Source organism: Vicia villosa, linkage group LG2 (assembly GCF_029867415.1).
Source record: "Vicia villosa cultivar HV-30 ecotype Madison, WI linkage group LG2, Vvil1.0, whole genome shotgun sequence".
NCBI classification, from domain to species: domain Eukaryota; kingdom Viridiplantae; phylum Streptophyta; class Magnoliopsida; order Fabales; family Fabaceae; genus Vicia; species Vicia villosa.
Window position 1 is genome coordinate 67,371,922 of NC_081181.1, and position 21,376 is coordinate 67,393,297.

General features: G+C 37.2%; 1 protein-coding gene across 1 annotated transcript; it reads left to right on the plus strand.

Moving 5' to 3' along the window:
* The first annotated feature begins 637 nt into the window (after positions 1–637).
* LOC131649277 (uncharacterized) lies at positions 638–19,798 on the plus strand. The gene is made up of 3 exons (XM_058919048.1): positions 638–680; positions 18,546–19,059; positions 19,159–19,798. Exons 1-3 carry the CDS (start codon positions 638–640, stop codon positions 19,733–19,735), a joined length of 1,134 nt encoding a protein of 377 aa, XP_058775031.1. The 3' UTR covers positions 19,736–19,798.
* Positions 19,799–21,376: the final 1,578 nt, after the last annotated feature.

Genomic DNA, 21,376 nt, shown 5'->3' on the forward strand with positions numbered 1-21,376 from the left:
GGTCGTGGGTGCTACTGTAACTCCGTGAATTTAATGAATTATTTAATTAAATTAATCAAGGATTTATTCGTTGGAATTAGTTGAAGTCGGAATTTATCGGTATTATTCTAAAGGCGTAACTGGATTAATATGTTTATTTAAGCAGTTAAGTTTATGGCCGAATTTATTAGTCGGATCAGTCGGAGAAATACAAATCGCAAAGCATGTCAATAAAGAGTGCTATGTCAAGCACGCTTGACGCTCCACCTCGAAACTTGTTAATAGGAAAACTTCACTTCTCTTTCTCCATCTTTTTTAGAGCATCCAATGACATAAATATGCAATCTCTTATATTATTGATTACTATAGTCACACTAACATCAGCTTATATTTTGTAATTTTTTAAAAATGTGATATAATTAGACTTTAAAATATTATTAAATTTATATTTCAATATTTAAAAATATTATAAATTTATTTAGTGAGTAGTCTCAATGGTAGGACGTTTTTATATTTATATTTTGAGTTAAATGTATTATTTTATATCTATTAAAATACAAATTAACATTAAATTAAAAGGTTTGTTTTAAATTCTTTAAATTAAATTAAATATGTTTGATAAATTGACATGTAAATTTAAGAAAATGATGATGTTCAAATGCAGGGAGTGGAGAAAAAGAGAATCGCGTGCAGTTCTCTTGGTAACAAAAAAAATCTACTTTGTTTAGAATAAAAAGAAGAGAAAGAGCACTCTATAATAAGGGCCGCTTTTTCCTCAAAAACATGCATTCTATGAATTAGTCCCTCTGGTGATAGAAGTGTTTGATAAAATATAATTTGATGATGTTGGTGTGTGGGAGTGTAGGTTTCTTCATTTGTACTGATATGAATTTTTCATCTTCTTTTATTAAAGATATCTACTACTCTTAACCAAACATCACATATGGTATATTGTTGTTTGAATTGGCTAGAAGAGGCAATCCATTTGACCATGTAAAATTTTATCTTCCACTCTCCTCGGAGCCCACAAGTTCATCACTTTGATCTCCATAAAATCACCTCTCCTCCTCGCAAACTTCTCACTTTAAAAACTCTTCAAGTTCATCACTTTGATCTCCATAAATTCACCTCTCCTCCCAGCAAACTTCTCACTTTAAAAACTCTTCAAGTTCATCACTTTGATCTCCATAAATTTGAAGGATAGAAAAACACTTAGAAAGGGGGGGTTTGAATAAGTGTAGCTTTAAAAACTTGACAGATAAAAATAAATTGCACAGTTATTTTTATCCTGGTTCGTTGTTAACTAAACTACTCCAGTCCACCCCCGCAGAGATGATTTACCTCAACTGAGGATTTAATCCACTAATCGCACGGATTACAATGGTTCTCCACTTAGTCAGCAACTAAGTCTTCCAGAGTCTTCTGATCACACACTGATCACTCCAGGAACAACTGCTTAGATACCCTCTAAGACTTTTCTAGAGTCTACTGATCCACACGATCACTCTAGTTACAACCTGCTTAGATAACCTCTAAGACTTCCTAGAGTATTCTGATCCACACGATCACTCTAGTTCCTTACAACTTAATGTAATCAATTCTAAGAGTATTACAAATGCTTCTTAAAAGCGTTAATCACAAACTGTGATATTTCTCTTAACGTTTAAGCTTAATCTCACTAATATATTACAACAGCAATGTAGTGAGCTTTGATGAAGATGAAGATTCTGAGCTTTGATTTGAACAGGGTTACAGCAAGTTAATTTGAGTTGTTTTGGTGTAGAATCGTTAACCTTGCTTCTCATCAGAACTTCATATTTATAGGCGTTGGAGAAGATGACCGTTGAGTGCATTTAATGCTCTGCGTGTTCCGTACAGCATCGCATTTAATGTTATACGCTTTTGTCAACTACCTCGAGCCTTGTTCACGCTGTGTCCACTGACGTAGCCTTTAGTAGCTTTTAACGTTCCTTTTGTCAGTCAGCGTAGCTTGCCACTTGTACTTCCTTCTGATCTGATGTTTGTGAATACAACGTTTGAATATCATCAGAGTCAAACAGCTTGGTGCATAGCATCTTCTGATCTTCTGACCTTGAAGTGCTTCTGAGCGTGATACCATTAGTACTTCAGTGCTTCTGTTCTCTTGTTCTTCTGATGCTTCCATAGACCCATGTTCTGATTCTGCTTCGACCATCTTCTGATGTCTTGCCAGACCATGTTCTGATGTTGCATGCTGAACCCTTTGAGACAAAGCTTCTGAGCGCTGAATTATGCGTACTCTTTATATATTTCCTGAAAAGGAAATTGCATTGGATTAGAGTACCATATTATCTTAAGCAAAATTCATATTATTGTTATCATCAAAACTAAGATAATTGATCAGAACAAATCTTGTTCTAACAATCTCCCCCTTTTTGATGATGACAAAAACATATATAAATGATATGAATTTGCGATCAGAAAGAATAGACGGCAAAAGACAAATTACACAGCTATAGCATAAGCATATGAATATGTCTCCCCCTGAGATTAACAATCTCCCCCTGAGATAAATAATCTCCCCCTGAAATAAATACTCGAAGAACTTTAATAAAAGACTTCCTTGATTATTTCGGTAGAGACGATCATATAAGCTTCTTGTCTTCAGAGAATTCATAGCTTCTGACTTCTGCTTCCATAGGACAGCTTCAGAACTAGAATTTCTTTAGATCCCTAGAACACTCACAGCTTCTGATTCCTGCTTCCATCTAGGACAGCTTCAGAACTTGAATTTCTTTGATCTTCTGAACATTCACAGCTTCTGATTTCTGCTTCCCTTTAGGACAGCTTCAGAACTTGAGTTTTCTGGATCTTTAGAACCTTCGCAGCTTCTGATTTCTGCTTCCCTCGGATAGCTTCAGAGCTTTGAATTTCTACCAACATCACTTCATGCTAGATTTGTATCAGAACATTGTTGAATGTACCAGAGCATTATCTGAGCATCTCTACATCTTGAAATGTTACAGAACAAAAAACTAAACGACAAAAGTCAGCATGAACGAGTCAGAACATAAAATGTATATTAGAACACATTATATGTATCAGAGCCATATAGGCTAAAATAATGTATCAGAGCAAATAGAATTTTGTCAGATCAAATAGACAAATATGGATCAAATTCTATTATCAGTGCTTCTGATCTCTGAAGCTTGACAGCACTCAGCTTGCTTCAGTTTCCATGGTTTTGCTTCTTGTGTTTGCTTTGAAGATTCTCTTCACTTCTTTATACCTGCAAAACACTTAAACCATATAGAACTTGCAGTTCTTGTTAGTAAATGTGTGGGAGCTTTACCCAGCAACTGATAGATTTAATCAAATCATTTATCATTTATCTTCTCCCCCTTTTTGTCATAACATCAAAAAAGAATATTTCAAAAGATTCAGATGATTAAAACGACAAATAAAATCACTGGAATGTAAAAACAAAGAAACTTTTCATTGATAAAAAAAAGATATTACAAAAGGTTCCTATGTTTAACAAGCAGATGCAACAAGGAAAGAAAAACTACTAAGACCAAATCCTAAGACCCTAGCTAAGACAAAGTCTGTGCCAGCATGCCATGAAGGAGTGAAACGCCTCATTGACTGCTTCTTGGGCTTCCAGGCGAGGGGTCAGGGAGACTTGGTTCTGATGCAGATCTTCCACAATCTTTATCAGAGACAACATTCTTAGCGGGTGAAGATGAAGAGATTTCTTCGGAATGGGTTGAGGAAGAGGAAAGGTTAGATGAAGAGGAAGTTGAGTCCAAAAGGAAACAAGATGAGGAAGAAGATGGAGATGATGGAGGGCTTTCACCAGGTGGATGAAACACACGTCTAGAATAGTTTCCAGATAACATTGCTTCGAATGGATTCACCTTGAGAGGGTCATAGGTGATCTTTATCTTTTTGGGTTTGGAGGGAGATGATTCAACAGCTTTCCTCTTGTTGTTTTGATCTTTTCCATGGTTTCCTGGGCTTGATGAGGAGTTCATGATGGATTTGCAGATAATGAACGGGTAGGGTTTGATATGAATGCAAAAAGATAGAGTGAATAGAGAAAATATGAGAGGGAAGGAAAAAAGTTTGAAGAATATAAAGAAAAACTGAAAGAGAGTAAATGATGAAAAACATTTAATGTTACGTGACGTGAGGAGAGATAATAAAGACAAATGAGGTGACTAGCACAGTTACCTATGGTCGGCGTCCCTTCAACTGCACGCGCGCTTATCCATGAATAGTAACGACAGGTTTACCATCCCGAGATAAAACGTTACAGCTGTTTTGCTTTAAAAGAGGTTCTGAATCAACTTAGACAATGAAACGTTAGAAATAACCGAATCATAATTTCTAAAAGATTTCAATCAGAACTTCTGATTAAAAAAAATAGTCCATTTTCATTTCAGAAGATACTCATACATGAGAACTTCTCATCTTCTCATTCTGGGCATAAATCCATACTGATGTTCTTCAGAATGAACTTAAACCTATCTTCAGCCAGGGGTTTTGTAAAAATATCAGCCCATTGATGGTCTGTATCAACAAAGTTTAAAGATATAACGCCCTTCTGAACATAGTCCCTTATGAAATGATGTTTAATCTCAATATGTTTAGCTTTTGAATGAAGAATCGGATTCTTAGATAAACATATAGCAGAAGTATTATCACAGAATATAGGAATGTTACTCTCAAATATCTGATAATCTTCTAACTGACTCTTCATCCAGAGCATCTGTGTACTGCAACCAGCAGCAGCGACATATTCTGCTTCTGTTGTTGATAGAGCAATAGTTGCTTGCTTCTTGCTATACCAGGAGATCAAATGACTTCCAAGAAATTGGCAACTTCCTGAAGTACTCTTTCTCTCAATTCTGTCTCCAGCATAGTCAGCATCGCAGAATCCTACTAAGTTGTATTCTTTAGATTTTCTGTAAACTAAGCCAACATTAGTAGTACCTTTCAGATACCTTAGAATTCTCTTAACAGCAGTTAAATGAGATTCTCTAGGATCTGGTTGGAATCTAGCACACAAACAAACACTGAACAGAATGTCAGGTCTAGAAGCAGTCAGATATAGAAGAGATCCAATCATACCTCTGTATAACTTCTGATCTACCTTCTTACTTACCTCATCCTTACCTAGGATGCATGTTGGATGCATAGGAGTTTTGGCTTCTTTGCAGTCTAGAAGATTAACCTTCTTCAGAAGTTCCTTCACATACTTGGTTTGGTGAACATATGTTCCTTCTGATGTTTGATTTATTTGTATTCCAAGGAAATACTTGAGTTCTCCCATCATGCTCATTTCAAACTCAGCCTGCATAGACTCAGCAAACTCCTTTCCAAGTGTAGCATTAGATGTTCCAAAAATAATATCATCTACATATATTTGACAAATTAAAATATCCCTTTTAAAGGTTTTACAAAAGAGAGTAGTGTCCATTTTTCCTCTAGTGAAACCATTATCCAGAAGGAAAGAACTTAAGCGTTCATACCAAGCTCTGGGAGCCTGTTTCAATCCATACAATGATTTCTTTAGTTTAAAAACATGATTAGGAGACATAGAGTCTTCAAAACCAGGAGGTTGATGGACATAAACTTCTTCATCTATATAACCATTTAAGAAGGCACTCTTAACATCCATCTGATAGAGAGTGATGTTATGTTGAGTGGCAAATGAAATTAATAGACGAATAGATTCTAACCTGGCCACTGGTGCAAAGGTTTCTGTATAGTCAATTCCTTCTTGCTGACTATAACCCTGAGCCACCAGTCTGGCTTTGTTCCTTACCACTTCACCTTTCTCACTGAGCTTGTTTCTGAAGACCCATTTTGTACCGATTATATTGAATCCATCAGGTCTAGGAACAAGATCCCAAACATCATTCCTTGTAAACTGATTCAGTTCTTCTTGCATAGCAATTATCCAGTCTGGATCTTCTAGAGCATGATCAACAGAAGTTGGCTCGATCAAAGATACAAGACCTAATTGACAGTCTGCATTGTTCTTAAGGAATGCTCTTGTTCTGATTGGATCATCCTTCTTTCCAAGAATGACATCTTCTGAATGACCAGAGACGAGTCTGGATGATCTTCTGACAGATGGTTCTTCAGAAATGCTTAGATTCTCCAGAGAAGCTGATACTCGATCTTCCGATTCTTTGCTTCTGAGAAGCTCTGCTTCTGATGCGTTGCTTCTTGGCTCAACAACTTCTGATATATCAATATCACAATCTGCAAAATTATCAAACTGCTTTGGTTTTTCAGAACCAAGCTTATCATCAAACCTGATATTGATTGATTCTTCTACAGTCAAAGTTTCAGTATTGTATACTCTGTAGCCTTTTGAGCGTTCAGAATATCCAAGAAGGAAACATTTTTGTGCTTTGGAGTCAAACTTACCAAGATGATCTTTAGTATTCAGAATAAAGCATACACATCCAAAAGGATGGAAATATGAAATGTTGGGCTTTCTATTCTTCCACAATTCATAAGGAGTCTTATTTAGAATAGGTCTGATAGAGATTCTATTCTGAATATAACATGCAGTGTTTATTGCTTCTGCCCAGAAATGCTTAGCCATATTGGTTTCATTGATCATGGTTCTGGCCATTTCTTGCAGAGTCCTATTCTTTCGTTCTACAACCCCATTTTGCTGTGGAGTTCTAGGACAAGAGAAATCATGGGCAATACCATTTTCTTTGAAGAATTCTTCAAAGGATCTGTTCTCAAATTCACCACCATGATCACTTCTGACCTTTATGATTTTACACTCTTTTTCAGATTGAATCTGAATGCAGAAATCAAAGAACACTGAATGAGTCTCATCCTTGTGTTTCAAGAATTTTACCCATGTCCAGCGGCTATAATCATCTACGATGACTAATCCATATTTCTTCCCTCTGACAGATGCTGTTTTGACTGGGCCAAACAGATCAATGTGCAAGAGTTCTAATGGCCTTGAGGTAGAAACAACATTCTTGGACTTGAATGCAGGTTTGGAGAACTTGCCCTTCTGACATGCTTCACAAAGAGCATCTGATTTGAATTTCAGATTAGGGAGTCCTCTGACAAGATTCAGTTTGTTAATCTGAGAAATCTTTCTCAAACTAGCATGACCTAATCTTCTGTGCCAGACCCACTGCTCTTCAGAAACAGACATAAGACAAGTCACCTTCTGACTCATAAGATCTTGCAGATCTGTCTTATAAATGTTGTTCTTCCTCTTGCCTGTAAATAGGATTGAGCCATCCTTCTGATTTACAGCCTTGCAAGACTCTTGATTAAAGATTATATCATAACCATTGTCACTCAATTGACTGATAGATAAGAGGTTATGTGTTAATCCTTCTACAAGAAGTACATTAGAAATGGAAGGAGAGTTACCAGACTTTATAGTTCCAGAGCCAATTATCTTGCCCTTCTGATCTCCTCCAAACTTGACTTCTCCTCCAGACTTAAGCACCAGGTCTTGGAACATAGACCTTCTTCCTGTCACGTGTCGTGAGCATCCAGAGTCCAGGTACCATGACATGTTGTGCTTTGTCCTTTTTGCAGTCAAGGATATCTGCAATAGGAATAATCTTATCCTTAGGTACCCACATCTTTTTGGGTCCTTTCTTGTTAGATTTTCTCAAGTTCTGATTGAACTTGGGTTTAACATTGTAAGCAATAGGAGGAACAGCATGATAATTCTTAATGTGAGTTTCATGATATTTCCTAGATTGTGTCACATGCTTTTTGGTGTGTGTTATGTGAAAACTTTGAGCATGTGAAGTGTGCCTAATATCATGGGAGTGGCCATACTTGAACTGATCAAACAATGGCTTGTATGTGAATTTCATTTCATCAACAGGTTCAAGTTTGTATGGGGTTTCACCCTCAAAACCAATGCCAACTCTTTTGTTTCCAGACACAGCATATATCATAGAAGCTAGCTGACTTCTGCCAATACTTCTAGATAAGAACTTCCTGAAACTTAAATCATATTCTTTCAGAATATGGTTTAGACTGGGAGTGGATTTTTCTGAATCAGAAGGAGATCCAACATTATTGGATAATTTTAAAAGTTTTTCTTTTAATTCAAAATTTTCCAACTCAAGCTTCTTTGTTTCAAATTCAAATAGCTTTTTCAGCTTTTTGTATTTGAGACTAATCTGAGACTTGAGTTCCAGAAGTTCTGTTAGACCGGAAACTAACTCATCTCTAGTAAGTTCAGAAAATACCTCTTCAGAATCTGATTCTGATGTAGATTCTGATCCGTCATCTTCTGTCGCCATCAGCGCACAGTTAGCCTGCTCATCTTCAGAGTCTGAATCATCTTCTGACTCATCCCAGGTTGCCATAAGACTTTTCTTCTTATGAAACTTCTTCTTGGGATTTTCCTTCTGAAGATTTGGACATTCATTCTTGAAGTGTCCAGGCTCATTGCATTCATAGCACATGACCTTCTTCTTGTCAAATCTTCTTTCATCCGAAGATTCTCCACGTTCAAATTTCCTTGAACTTCTGAAGCCTCTGAACTTCCTTTGCTTGGTCTTCCAGAGTTGATTTAGCCTTCTGGAGATCAAGGACAGTTCATCTTCTTCTTCAGATTCTGATTCTTCAGGATCTTCTTCTCTAGCCTGAAAAGCGTTAGTGCATTTCTTGATATTGGATTTTAATGCAATAGACTTACCTTTCTTTTGAGGCTCATTTGCGTCCAGCTCTATTTCATGACTTCTCAAGGCACTGATAAGCTCTTCCAGAGAAACTTCATTCAGATTCTTTGCAATCTTGAATGCAGTCACCATAGGACCCCATCTTCTGGGTAAGCTTCTGATGATCTTCTTTACATGATCAGCCTTGGTGTATCCCTTGTCAAGAACTCTCAATCCAGCAGTAAGAGTTTGAAATCTTGAAAACATCTTTTCAATGTCTTCATCATCCTCCATCTTGAAGGCTTCATACTTCTGGATTAAAGCTAGAGCTTTAGTCTCCTTGACTTGAGCATTTCCTTCATGAGTCATTTTCAAGGACTCATATATGTCATAGGCCGTTTCCCTGTTAGATATCTTCTCATACTCAGCATGAGAGATAGCATTCAGCAAAACAGTTTTGCATTTATGATGATTCCTGAAGAGCTTCTTCTGATCATCATTCATTTCTTGCCTTGTCAGCTTTACGCCTCTGGCATTTACCGGATGTTTGTAACCATCCATCAGAAGATCCCATAGATCACCATCTAGACCAAGAAAGTAACTTTCCAGTTTATCTTTCCAGTATTCAAAGTTTTCACCATCAAATACCGGCGGTCTAGTATAACCATTGTTACCGTTGTGTTGCTCAGCAGAGCCAGATGTAGATGTAGACTTTGCAGTTTCATCAGCCATCTTTTACTGAAGCGTTTTTCTCTTCCTGAATCTTTTCTAAACACGGTTAAGTGCTTGCACCTTAGAACCGGCACTCTGATGCCAATTGAAGGATAGAAAAACACTTAGAAAGGGGGGGTTTGAATAAGTGTAGCTTTAAAAACTTGACCGATAAAAATAAATTGCAAAGTTATTTTTATCCTGGTTCGTTGTTAACTAAACTACTCCAGTCCACCCCCGCAGAGATGATTTACCTCAACTGAGGATTTAATCCACTAATCGCACGGATTACAATGGTTCTCCACTTAGTCAGCAACTAAGTCTTCCAGAGTCTTCTGATCACACACTGATCACTCCAGGAACAACTGCTTAGATACCCTCTAAGACTTTTCTAGAGTATTCTGATCCACACGATCACTCTAGTTACAACCTGCTTAGATAACCTCTAAGACTTCCTAGAGTATTCTGATCCACACGATCACTCTAGTTCCTTACAACTTAATGTAATCAATTCTAAGAGTATTACAATTGCTTCTTAAAAGCTATAATCACAAACTGTGATATTTCTCTTAACGTTTAAGCTTAATCTCACTAATATATTACAACAGCAATGTAGTGAGCTTTGATGAAGATGAAGATTCTGAGCTTTGAATAGAACAGAGTTTCAGCAAGTTAATATGAGTTGTTTTGGTGTAGAATCGTTAACCTTGCTTCTCATCAGAACTTCATATTTATAGGCGTTGGAGAAGATGACCGTTGAGTGCATTTAATGCTTTGCGTGTTCCGTACAGCATCGCATTTAATGTTATACGCTTTTGTCAACTACCTCGAGGTAGTTGACACAGTGTGAACAAGGCTCGAGGTAGTTGACAAAAGCGTATAACATTAAATGCGATGCTCTACGGAACACGCAAAGCATTAAATGCACTCAACGGTCATCTTCTCCAACGCCTAAAAATATGAAGTTCTGATGAGAAGCAAGGTTAACGATTCTGAACAAAACAACTCATATTAACTTGCTGAAACTCTGTTCTATTCAAAGCTCAGAATCTTCATCTTCATCAAAGCTCACTACATTGCTGTTGTAATATATTAGTGAGATTAAGCTTAAACGTTAAGAGAAATATCACAGTTTGTGATTATAGCTTTTAAGAAGCAATTGTAATACTCTTAGAATTGATTACATTAAGTTGTAAGGAACTAGAGTGATCGTGTGGATCAGAATACTCTAGGAAGTCTTAGAGGTTATCTAAGCAGGTTGTAACTAGAGTGATCGTGTGGATCAGAATACTCTAGAAAGTCTTAGAGGGTATCTAAGCAGTTGTTCCTGGAGTGATCAGTGTGTGATCAGAAGACTCTGGAAGACTTAGTTGCTGACTAAGTGGAGAACCATTGTAATCCGTGCGATTAGTGGATTAAATCCTCAGTTGAGGTAAATCATCTCTGCGGGGGTGGACTGGAGTAGTTTAGTTAACAACGAACCAGGATAAAAATAACTTTGCAATTTATTTTTATCGGTCAAGTTTTTAAAGCTACACTTATTCAAACCCCCCCTTTCTAAGTGTTTTTCTATCCTTCAATTGGCATCAGAGCGCCGGTTCTAAGGTGCAAGCACTTAACCGTGTTTAGAAAAGATTCAGGAAGAGAAAAACGCTTCAGTAAAAGATGGCTGATGAAACTGCAAAGTCTACATCTACATCTGGCTCTGCTGAGCAACACAACGGTAACAATGGTTATACTAGACCGCCGGTATTTGATGGTGAAAACTTTGAATACTGGAAAGATAAACTGGAAAGTTACTTTCTTGGTCTAGATGGTGATCTATGGGATCTTCTGATGGATGGTTACAAACATCCGGTAAATGCCAGTGGCGTAAAGCTGACAAGGCAAGAAATGAGCGATGATCAGAAGAAGCTTTTCAGGAATCATCATAAATGCAGAACTGTTTTGCTGAATGCTATCTCTCGTGCTGAGTATGAGAAGATATCTAACAGGGAAACGGCCTATGACATATATGAGTCCTTGAAAATGACTCATGAAGGAAATGCTCAAGTCAAGGAGACTAAAGCTCTTGCTCTAATCCAGAAATATGAAGCCTTCAAGATGGAGGATGATGAAGACATTGAAAAGATGTTTTCAAGATTTCAAACTCTTACTGCTGGATTGAGAGTTCTTGACAAGGGATACACCAAGGCTGATCACGTAAAGAAGATCATCAGAAGCTTACCCAGAAGATGGGGTCCTATGGTGACCGCATTTAAGATTGCGAAGAATCTAAATGAAGTCTCTTTGGAAGAGCTGATCAGTGCCCTGAGGAGTCATGAAATTGAACTGGATGCAAACGAGCCTCAAAATAAAGGTAAGTCTATTGCATTAAAATCCAATATCAAGAAATGCACTGATGCTTTTCAGGCAAGAGAAGAAGATCCTGAAGAATCAGAATCTGAAGAAGAAGATGAACTGTCCTTGATCTCCAGAAGGCTAAATCAACTCTGGAAGAACAAGCAAAGGAAGTTCAGAGGCGTCAGAAGTTCAAAGAAATCTGAACGTGGAGAATCTTCTGATGACAGAAGATTTGACAAGAAGAAGGTCATGTGCTATGAATGCAATGAGCCTGGACACTTCAAGAATGAATGTCCAAAACTTCAGAAGGAAAATCCCAAGAAGAAGTTTCATAAGAAGAAAAGTCTTATGGCAACCTGGGATGAGTCAGAAGATGATTCAGACTCTGAAGATGAGCAGGCTAACTGTGCGCTGATGGCGACAGAAGATGACGGATCAGAATCTACATCAGAATCAGATTCTGAAGAGGTATTTTCTGAACTTACTAGAGATGAGTTAGTTTCCGGTCTAACAGAACTTCTGGAATTCAAGTCTCAGATTAGTCTCAAATACAAAAAGCTGAAAAAGCTATTTGAATTTGAAACAAAGAAGCTTGAGTTGGAGAATTCTGAATTAAAAGAAAAACTTTTAAAATTATCCAATAATGTTGGATCTCCTTCTGATTCAGAAAAATCCACTCCTAGTCTAAACCATATTCTGAAAGAATATGATTTAAGTTTCAGGAAGTTCTTATCTAGAAGTATTGGCAGAAGTCAGCTAGCTTCTATGATATATGATGTGTCTGGAAACAAAAGAGTCGGCATTGGTTTTGAGGGTAAAACCCCATACAAACTTGAACCTGTTGATGAAATGAAAATCACATACAAGCCATTGTATGATCAGTTCAAGTATGGCCACTCCCATGATATTAGGCACACTTCACATGCTCAAAGTTTTCACATAACACACACCAAAAAGCATGTGACACAACCTAGGAAATATCATGAAACTCACATTAAAAATTATCATGATGTTCCTCCTATTGCTTACAATGTCAAACCCAAGTTCAATCAGAACTTGAGGAGAACCAACAAGAAAGGACCCAAGAAGATGTGGGTACCAAAGAAAAAGACTATTTCTTTTGCAGATTCTCTTGGCGACAAAGAAGATAAAAGTCAACATGTCATGTCACCTGGACTCAAGTTGGTCTCAACACTTGAAGGGAAGAAGGACTGTCTTCCAAGTTCTGGTACTTAAATCTGTTGAAGAAACTATGTTCGTAGGAGATCAGAAAAGAAAGTTTATTAGTCTTGGAACCATCTGTTTTGTTTGTTTCTAAAGCAATGATGTTTCGTTCTTGATTATTCTGAATGCTCTAAATGCTACAGAATATACAATATTGAAACATTGATTGTGGACGAATCAATAAATATCTGGTTTGATGATAAACTTGTTTCTGATGAAACAAAGCAGCTTAAGAATTTCTGCAGATACAGTTTTGTCTTATCAGAAGCTGCAGAACAAAGAAGTGAATCTCCAGAAGCTGTGTATATCAGAAGTAATGGATCAGAAGATCATTCAGATTTACATCAGCACACTTCAGAAGGAGTGTTTCCAGAAGAGAAACTTGATCAATTCAGAAGCAGTGATCGAAATCAGAAGGTGTAAAGCCTATTGAATATTTCACACCTGTCATCCATTATCTGATGATGAACACGTGTCTCTACGGTCAGTACGTAGCGTGCAGTTGAAAAGACGCCGACCTAGGTAACTGTATTAAATCATTTCATTTACCATGCTATCTCTCCTAATGTCATTTCTCATTTAATGCAAAATGATTTAATTATTTTCAAATCTTTTAAATAGCCCGCTTCAACTTCATTCTTTTCTCCTTCTCTCTATTTTGTTGTACATTTTTTTTTCGCTGCATCTGTTTTTCTTTTTCAAACCCTAGTCTTTGTTCTAATCTTACGACATAATCATCATGAACTCTTCCTCTTGTTCATCTTCCTCAAAAGAAAGACTTACTTCTTCACAAATCCTTCTACGAAATTATGAATATGCTCCTTTGAAAACTTGCTTGATACCCACGAAGGACTTGGAGGTTTTATGTGAAACTGCTGTGGACTTAAACAATCTTAAAGCGAATGGCTTTAAGTGTGATGCAAGAATCCTTGAGCAAGGATGGTCCAAGTACCTTAATAGATTGGTTGGTCCAATTTATCCTGATCTTGTGAAGGATTTCTGGGTACATGCAACGGTTACCCCAACGGCCATCATTTCATTCGTGCTAGGGCATGAAGTGGTTATCTCTGAAAAACTGATCAGGAAGCTATACAATCTGAATGATGAAGAAGGTTGGTCTGGTTTTCGACATGCATCTGTTGATTGGTCGATAGTTGAAAAACAAATCTCTCAGTCTTCTGGGATTGACTCGAATAACACAGGCACCTTGAGGCCATTTTATAGAGTATGGGCTGAGATTATTCTGGGTTCTCTTCATCACAGAAAAAGGATGCTCTCCTCTTCTTACATCAGTCCAGATCACAAGCACATTCTTTTCTGCATTGGCAAAAAGACTGAGATCAACATTTCTCACATTCTGTTTGAGAATCTGAAGACTTCAATCTTTGAGTCAAGAGAAGAGGAAAGGGCGAAGTACCCTCATCTTTCAAGAATGACTATTCCGTTTGGAAGAATGATTTCAGACATTCTTACTGAAAGCAAAGTGCTGGACTCCATCAGAAAACTCAATGCATCCCATTTGCTTGGAGTAGTTCAAGGTCCCATTTTCAATGGTGTGGATTTGTTCAGATTAGAACTCATTCAAAATGTACCTTCTGTGTGCCCAAGCTTTCCTGACATTCTCTCAAGAAGAGTTGCTGTTGAAGGTTTTGCCTCCTTGTTTCAAGAAGAACTGCATCAGGTTGTCAAGTCTTACCTGGAAGATTTTGTTAGGAAGCAATCAGATATTGATCCTGCTTGGATCCGTGGCAGAGTACTTGCGTCCAAGGCTGACCTTTTGAAGAAGGATCAGAAGGAACAAAAGGCTAGGTTTAAAAGAAAAGCCCGAGAAGATGAGGCTAAGAAAGCCAAGAAGTTGAGAGTCACCTTTGATCCTGACAAGGTGGACTCTGAAGAACGAAGGGAGAAAAGGATTAGAGATTCCTTTCGCAGAACCAGATCTTCTTCTTCTGTGCAAATCTCCAGGAAGGTTTTTACTCCACCTCCCTCTGTCCCTAAACCATCCTTCCAATCACCTCCATCTGAACCAAAAATAAACTTCACCTTACCAAATCCTTCTCCATCAACCTCCTCCTCTCCCATTCTAAATCCCACTCCTCTAAATATTCTTCCCCCAACTCCTTCTGATAAGACTTTCTCACCAATTCCCTTTACAAATAATCCATCCTCATCAATCATTCTCTCAGTTATTCCCTCCTCCTCATCCACCGCACCTCCACCTTCTGTATCCAATCCCTTACCTACCAGAAAATCAAAACCTTTTTGTCCTCTCTACCCGGACTACAAATTCACCCTCAATCCGCCTGAACCTGAACTCTCTACCTACCTGGAACTTTTCAGATATGAGGTAATCAATGGCTTAGACCTTCTGAAGGAAGCCTTCCTAAATGGTCTGAATGATGTTTCTACAAGAAATATCTGGAAAAGATTTCGCAAGGTGTTTCAAGAAGAAGCAATGGGAGTACAGAAAAGACTAGTGGCTGCTGCCCCACGACCTCGTGGAATTCTGAGGAATTATGAAGACTTCTGGTTTGCTAGTCTCAAAGGAAGACATCTGTTGGAAGAGAAGCCCTTCTTGGATGAGATGGAACAATTAAGACTGGCTGCTGAAATGGAAGAAAATCCATGCAGGGATATTGTTATCTTTATTCCTGATTATCCTGTTCTGCTCGGAGACTTCAAGACTCTCTTTGACTATCTGAGGGAAAACCCTTCTGAGAAAGACCCAAGCTTGGTCATTCCAGAAGTTGTTGACCCACCAGAAAGTGAAGGTCCTTCTGCTCCCAGGAATCTAGCTGCCATTCTTCAGGCACTTGAGAATGGAGACTCGGAAATTCCTGCTGCAGAATATGGAGATGCTTCTATGCAAGAAGCAGAGGTTGAAGATCATGTTGCTGAATCAGATCCTGTTGAGGAAATCCCTGCAAATGATCTATCCATGGAAGCTACAGATCAAGTTGCTATTCCTGTGGTTGAAAGCGGTGAAGCTTCTTCTGATGAATCTTCTCGTCTTGCAAGGACTCTGGAAGAAATTCAGAAGAGACAGGATGAGCAAAGCTCACTCAATGCTGAGTTTAGAGCTTTCATGGTGAGGCAAGATGGACACAACAATGAGGTTCAAGAGATGCTGGCCAAGATCCTGTCAAGGCTAGGGCCATCTTAGATTGAGTCTGTGTTGTTTCTTTCTTTTCGTTGCATCTGTTTTTGTGCATCTGATCTTACTTATCTTCATGTACTTCTGTACCTGATGTTTGAACTTCAATGAAATCATCTTCCTCCTCCGTGTGTTTCTTTCCTTTTGTCTCTTGCTTTGCATCTAAATCTTTTATGCTTTTTGATGTTATGACAAAAAGGGGGAGAAGATAAATGATAAATGATTTGATTAATCTATCAGTTGCCGGGTAAAGCTCCCACACATTTACTAACAAGAACTGCAAGTTCTATATGGTTTAAGTGTTTTGCAGGTATAAAGAAGTGAAGAGAATCTTCAAAGCAAACACAAGAAGCAAAACCATAAGAAGCGTTATTCTGTAAAAAGAATAAGCTCATGGAAACTGAAGCAAGCTGAGTGCTGTCAAGCTTCAGAAATCAGAAGCAAGAAAGAAGAATGAATCAGAAGCACTGATAATAGAATTTGATCCATATTTGTCTATTTGCTCTGACAAAATTCTATTTGCTCTGATACATTATTTTAGCCTATATGGCTCTGATACATATCATGTGTTCTAATATACATTTTATGTTCTGACTCGTTCATGCTGACTTTTGTCGTTTAGTTTTTGTTCTGTAACATTTCAGGATGAAGAGATGCTCTGATGATGCTCTGGTACATTCAACAATGTTCTGATACAAATCTAGCATGAAGTGATGTTGGTAGAAATTCAAAGCTCTGAAGCTATCCGAGGGAAGCAGAAATCAGAAGCTGTGAATGTTCTAAAGATCCAGAAAACTCAAGCTCTGAAGCTGTCCTAAATGGAAGCAGAAATCAGAAGCTGTGAATGTTCTGAAGATCAAAGAAATTCAAGTTCTGAAGCTGTCCTAGATGGAAGCAGGAATCAGAAGTTGTGAATGTTCTGTTGATCTAAAGAAATTCAAGTTCTGAAGCTGTCCTAAACGGAAGCAGGAATCAGAAGCTGTGAGTGTTCTAAGGATCTAAAGAAATTCTAGTTCTGAAGCTGTCCAATGGAAGCAGAAGTCAGAAGCTATGAATTCTCTGAAGACAGAAGCTTATGTGATCGTCTCTACCGAAATAATCAGGGAAGTCTTTTATTAAAGTTCTTCGAGTATTTATTTCAGGGGGAGATTATTTATCTCAGGGGGAGATTGTTAATCTCAGGGGGAGACATATTCACATGCTTATGCTATAGCTGTGTAATTTGTTTTTTGCCGTCTGCTCTTTCTGATCGCAAATTCATATCATTTATATATGTTTTTGTCATCATCAAAAAGGGGGAGATTGTTAGAACAAGATTTGTTCTGATCAATTATCTTAGTTTTGATGATAACAATAATATGAATTTTGCTTAAGATAATATGGTACTCTAATCCAATGCATGCAATTTCCTTTTCAGGAAATATATAAAGATTATGCATAATTCAGCGCTCAGAAGCTTTGTCTCAAGGGTTCAGCATGCAACATCAGAACATGGTCTGGCAAGACATCAGAAGATGGTCGAAGCAGAATCAGAACATGGGTCTATGGAAGCATCAGAAGAACATGAGATCAGAAGCACTGAAGTTCTGATGGTATCACGCACAGAAGCACTTCAAGGTCAGAAGATCAGAAGATGCTTTGCACCAAGCTGTTTGACTCTGATGATATTCAAACGTTGTATTCACAAACATCAGATCAGAAGGAAGTACAAGTGGCAAGCTACGCTGACTGACAAAAGGAACGAACGTCAGTAGACATAGTGTGAACAAGGCTCGAGGTAGTTGACAAAAGCGTATAACATTAAATGCGATGCTGTACGGAACACGCAAAGCATTAAATGCACTCAACGGTCATCTTCTCCAACGCCTATAAATATGAAGTTCTGATGAGAAGCAAGGTTAACGATTCTGAACAAAACAACTCATATTAACTTGCTGAAACTCTGTTCTATTCAAAGCTCAGAATCTTCATCTTCATCAAAGCTCACTACATTGCTGTTGTAATATATTAGTGAGATTAAGCTTAAACGTTAAGAGAAATATCACAGTTTGTGATTATAGCTTTTAAGAAGCAATTGTAATACTCTTAGAATTGATTACATTAAGTTGTAAGGAACTAGAGTGATCGTGTGGATCAGAATACTCTAGGAAGTCTTAGAGGTTATCTAAGCAGGTTGTAACTAGAGTGATCGTGTGGATCAGAATACTCTAGAAAGTCTTAGAGGGTATCTAAGCAGTTGTTCCTGGAGTGATCAGTGTGTGATCAGAAGACTCTGGAAGACTTAGTTGCTGACTAAGTGGGGAACCATTGTAATCCGTGCGATTAGTGGATTAAATCCTCAGTTGAGGTAAATCATCTCTGCGGGGGTGGACTGGAGTAGTTTAGTTAACAACGAACCAGGATAAAAATAACTGTGCAATTTATTTTTATCGGTCAAGTTTTTAAAGCTACACTTATTCAAACCCCCCCTTTCTAAGTGTTTTTCTATCCTTCACCTCGTAGTAGAAAATATCTCAATAGAGATCATGTAGCGGCAAACCAAAGACTAATTGACGACTACTTTGCCAATGAGCCTACATATAACGATGCAATGTTTCGTCGTCGGTACTGGATGAAAAAAAATGTTTTCCTTCGAATCGTTGGGGACCTTTCAAGTAGTGATAACTACTTCACCCAGCGAGTTGATGCAGCCAATAAAGAAGGTATATCACCCTTAGCAAAATGTACCACAGCAATGCGAATGTTAGCATATGGTGTGGCAGCAGATGCGGTCGATAAGTACATCAAAATAGGAGGTACTACAGCATTGGAGTGCTTACGTAGATTCTGTAAAGGAATCATACGCTTGTACGAGCAAGTGTATCTGAGAGCACCAACCCAAGATGACCTGCAAAGAATACTGCATGTTAGTGAAATGCGGAGGTTCCCAGGGATGATTGGGAGTATTGACTGCATGCACTGGGAGTGGAAAAATTGTCCTAAAGCATGGGAAGGAAAATTTACTAGAGGGGATAAGGGAACCACCACGGTTATTCTTGAAGCAGTTGCATCTCATGACCTATGGATCTGGCATGCCTTTTTTGGATGTCCGGGAATGTTGAACGATATAAACGTTCTAGACCGGTCACCAGTGTTTGATGACGTGGAACAGGGAAAGGCTCCAAGTGTGAATTTCTTTGTGAATCAACATCCATATAATATGGCATACTATCTAGCTGATGGTATCTACCCTTCTTATCCAACTTTCGTCAAATCGATTAGACTTCCTCAAAGTGAACACGATAAATTATTTGCAAAATTTCAGGAGGGATATCGGAAGGACATCGAACGTGCATTTGGAGTGCTCCAAGCTCGATTTAAAATCATCCGTGAACCAGCTCGCTTGTGGGACATAGCTGATTTGGGTATCATCATGAGGTCATGCATCATATTACATAATATGATTGTTGAGGATGAACGAGATTCATATTCTCAACGTTGGACCGATTTTGAGCAATCTGGGGAAAGTGGATCTAGTGCACCACAACCATACTCGACCGAGGTGTTACCCGCTTTTGCAAATCATGTGCGTGCTAGATCAGAGTTCCGTGATCCAAATGTTCATCAAGAATTGCAAGCCGATCTAGTGAAGCACATATGGACAAAGTTTGGAATGTTCCGTGATTGAATTATTTGTGTGTTGTATTGCATTTTAAATTATTTGTATCGTACTAATTACGTTACTTGTGTGTTGTATTGCATTTTAAATTATTTGTAACGTACTAATTACGTTAATTATGTGTTGTATTTTAAATTAATTTAAGATGATTTGTATCGTATCCAATTATTTAAATAAATTTTGTTTTTATTACAAAAAATTAAAAAATAAATTATTAAGTATTTATTATTTTAATTTAATTTTACTCGATAATTGTAATTTTATGTAATCATAAAAATAAAAATAAAATTTAAATAAGAATATGAAAATAAAAAGTGGTGGGGTAGGGTGTTGAGTGAAAAACCATTGGAGAGGGTAAAAGTTGAATGGGTGTTGAGTTATTAGGTGGAAGAAAGAGAAAATGATGTGGAGTGTTGGGAGTTGAAAAAGTGGGTGTTAAGTTTTTCAACCATTGTAAATGGTCTTAAAATGTGCCAACTACACCTATAGTAATAATGGAGTACTAGTAGAATATAAAGCAATCTACTGGAAGAAATAAATGTAACTTTCGGTCGGTGTCAGACTGAATAAAACCACTTGCAGATCCGTGAGCTCAAACTTAACAGTGTGTTTGGTTTTAATGAAACTTGAAGGAAAGAAAGAGGAAGGAGGGAAAGACTAAAGAATATTCCATTTTCCTTTGTTTGGTTTACTATCATGAAGTGAATGAAAGAAAGTATGTGAGTGGGACCCACCAAAAAAGTAATCACTCCTAAATTGAACGGAAAGTGAAACTCCACTTGCTTTTTTGTTAAAATGACTTAAATGACCATCAATATTTTATAAAATCAAAACACTACACAATTTATATTCAATTTGCAGTGACAATGAATTGTTTCTTTAAAGTTTATATAATTCTTTTTTAAAGTGATAAAAATGGTTTTAATGTATTAAATTTTATATCTACTTAAAATTTATTAAATATTATTTTTTGGCATAAGATAAAAAATAATTTTTTTTGTTCAATTACATTTATATTTTTATTTAGGGACAACTTTGTCATTTTATATATACACATCTTTCTTTCCTCTCACTTTTTATTCATTTTCACTTCTAACAAACAACTAAACTTTCTTCTCACTTTCCTTTCACTTTCTATTCACTTTCATTCTTTTAACATTCTTTCCTTTTACTTTCTTTCTTATTGTTTTCCTTTCTCATCCAAACAGAGTGTAACCGTCTGAAGTGTTGGTTTTTTCAACGGGTGAAACGGGTTCGGTCGGACCTAACTTGTACTAACTCATTTGCTGTTTTCTGCAGAGCATTAATTGAGTAGAAGATGACCTGTTAGACCACCCAGTGGGTGTTTCACCAAATTCAAGAAAATTGTGTCAGTAAGTTTTACTTTTGGACAGAAAACTTGTACTCCTATAATTTTCAAACGGTTATTTTTTAATTTATTTTTAATATATGTTGTGTTTTTTTATTACATTTTGATATAGTTGAATTAACTTGTTTAAATTATATATTTATATACTAATATATAAATTTGGAATATATTAAAAGTTTAATGGGATGCATTTTAAAATTTTAGAAGAGTGGTATGAATATTTGAAAAATATAATTGGGTGGTTTAAGTAATTGGAAAATATAAAATAATATATTATATTG

Bases quoted from the DNA above. Each gene is read 5' to 3' on its own strand.
- LOC131649277 (XM_058919048.1), top strand. From the start codon at position 638: ATGCAGGGAGTGGAGAAAAAGAGAATCGCGTGCAGTTCTCTTG. The intron at 681-18,545 runs GTAACAAAAAAA...CCCCTTTCTAAG, and splicing joins AATCGCGTGCAGTTCTCTTG to TGTTTTTCTATCCTTCACCT. The intron at 19,060-19,158 runs AGGAAAATTTAC...TTTTGGATGTCC, and splicing joins AATTGTCCTAAAGCATGGGA to GGGAATGTTGAACGATATAA.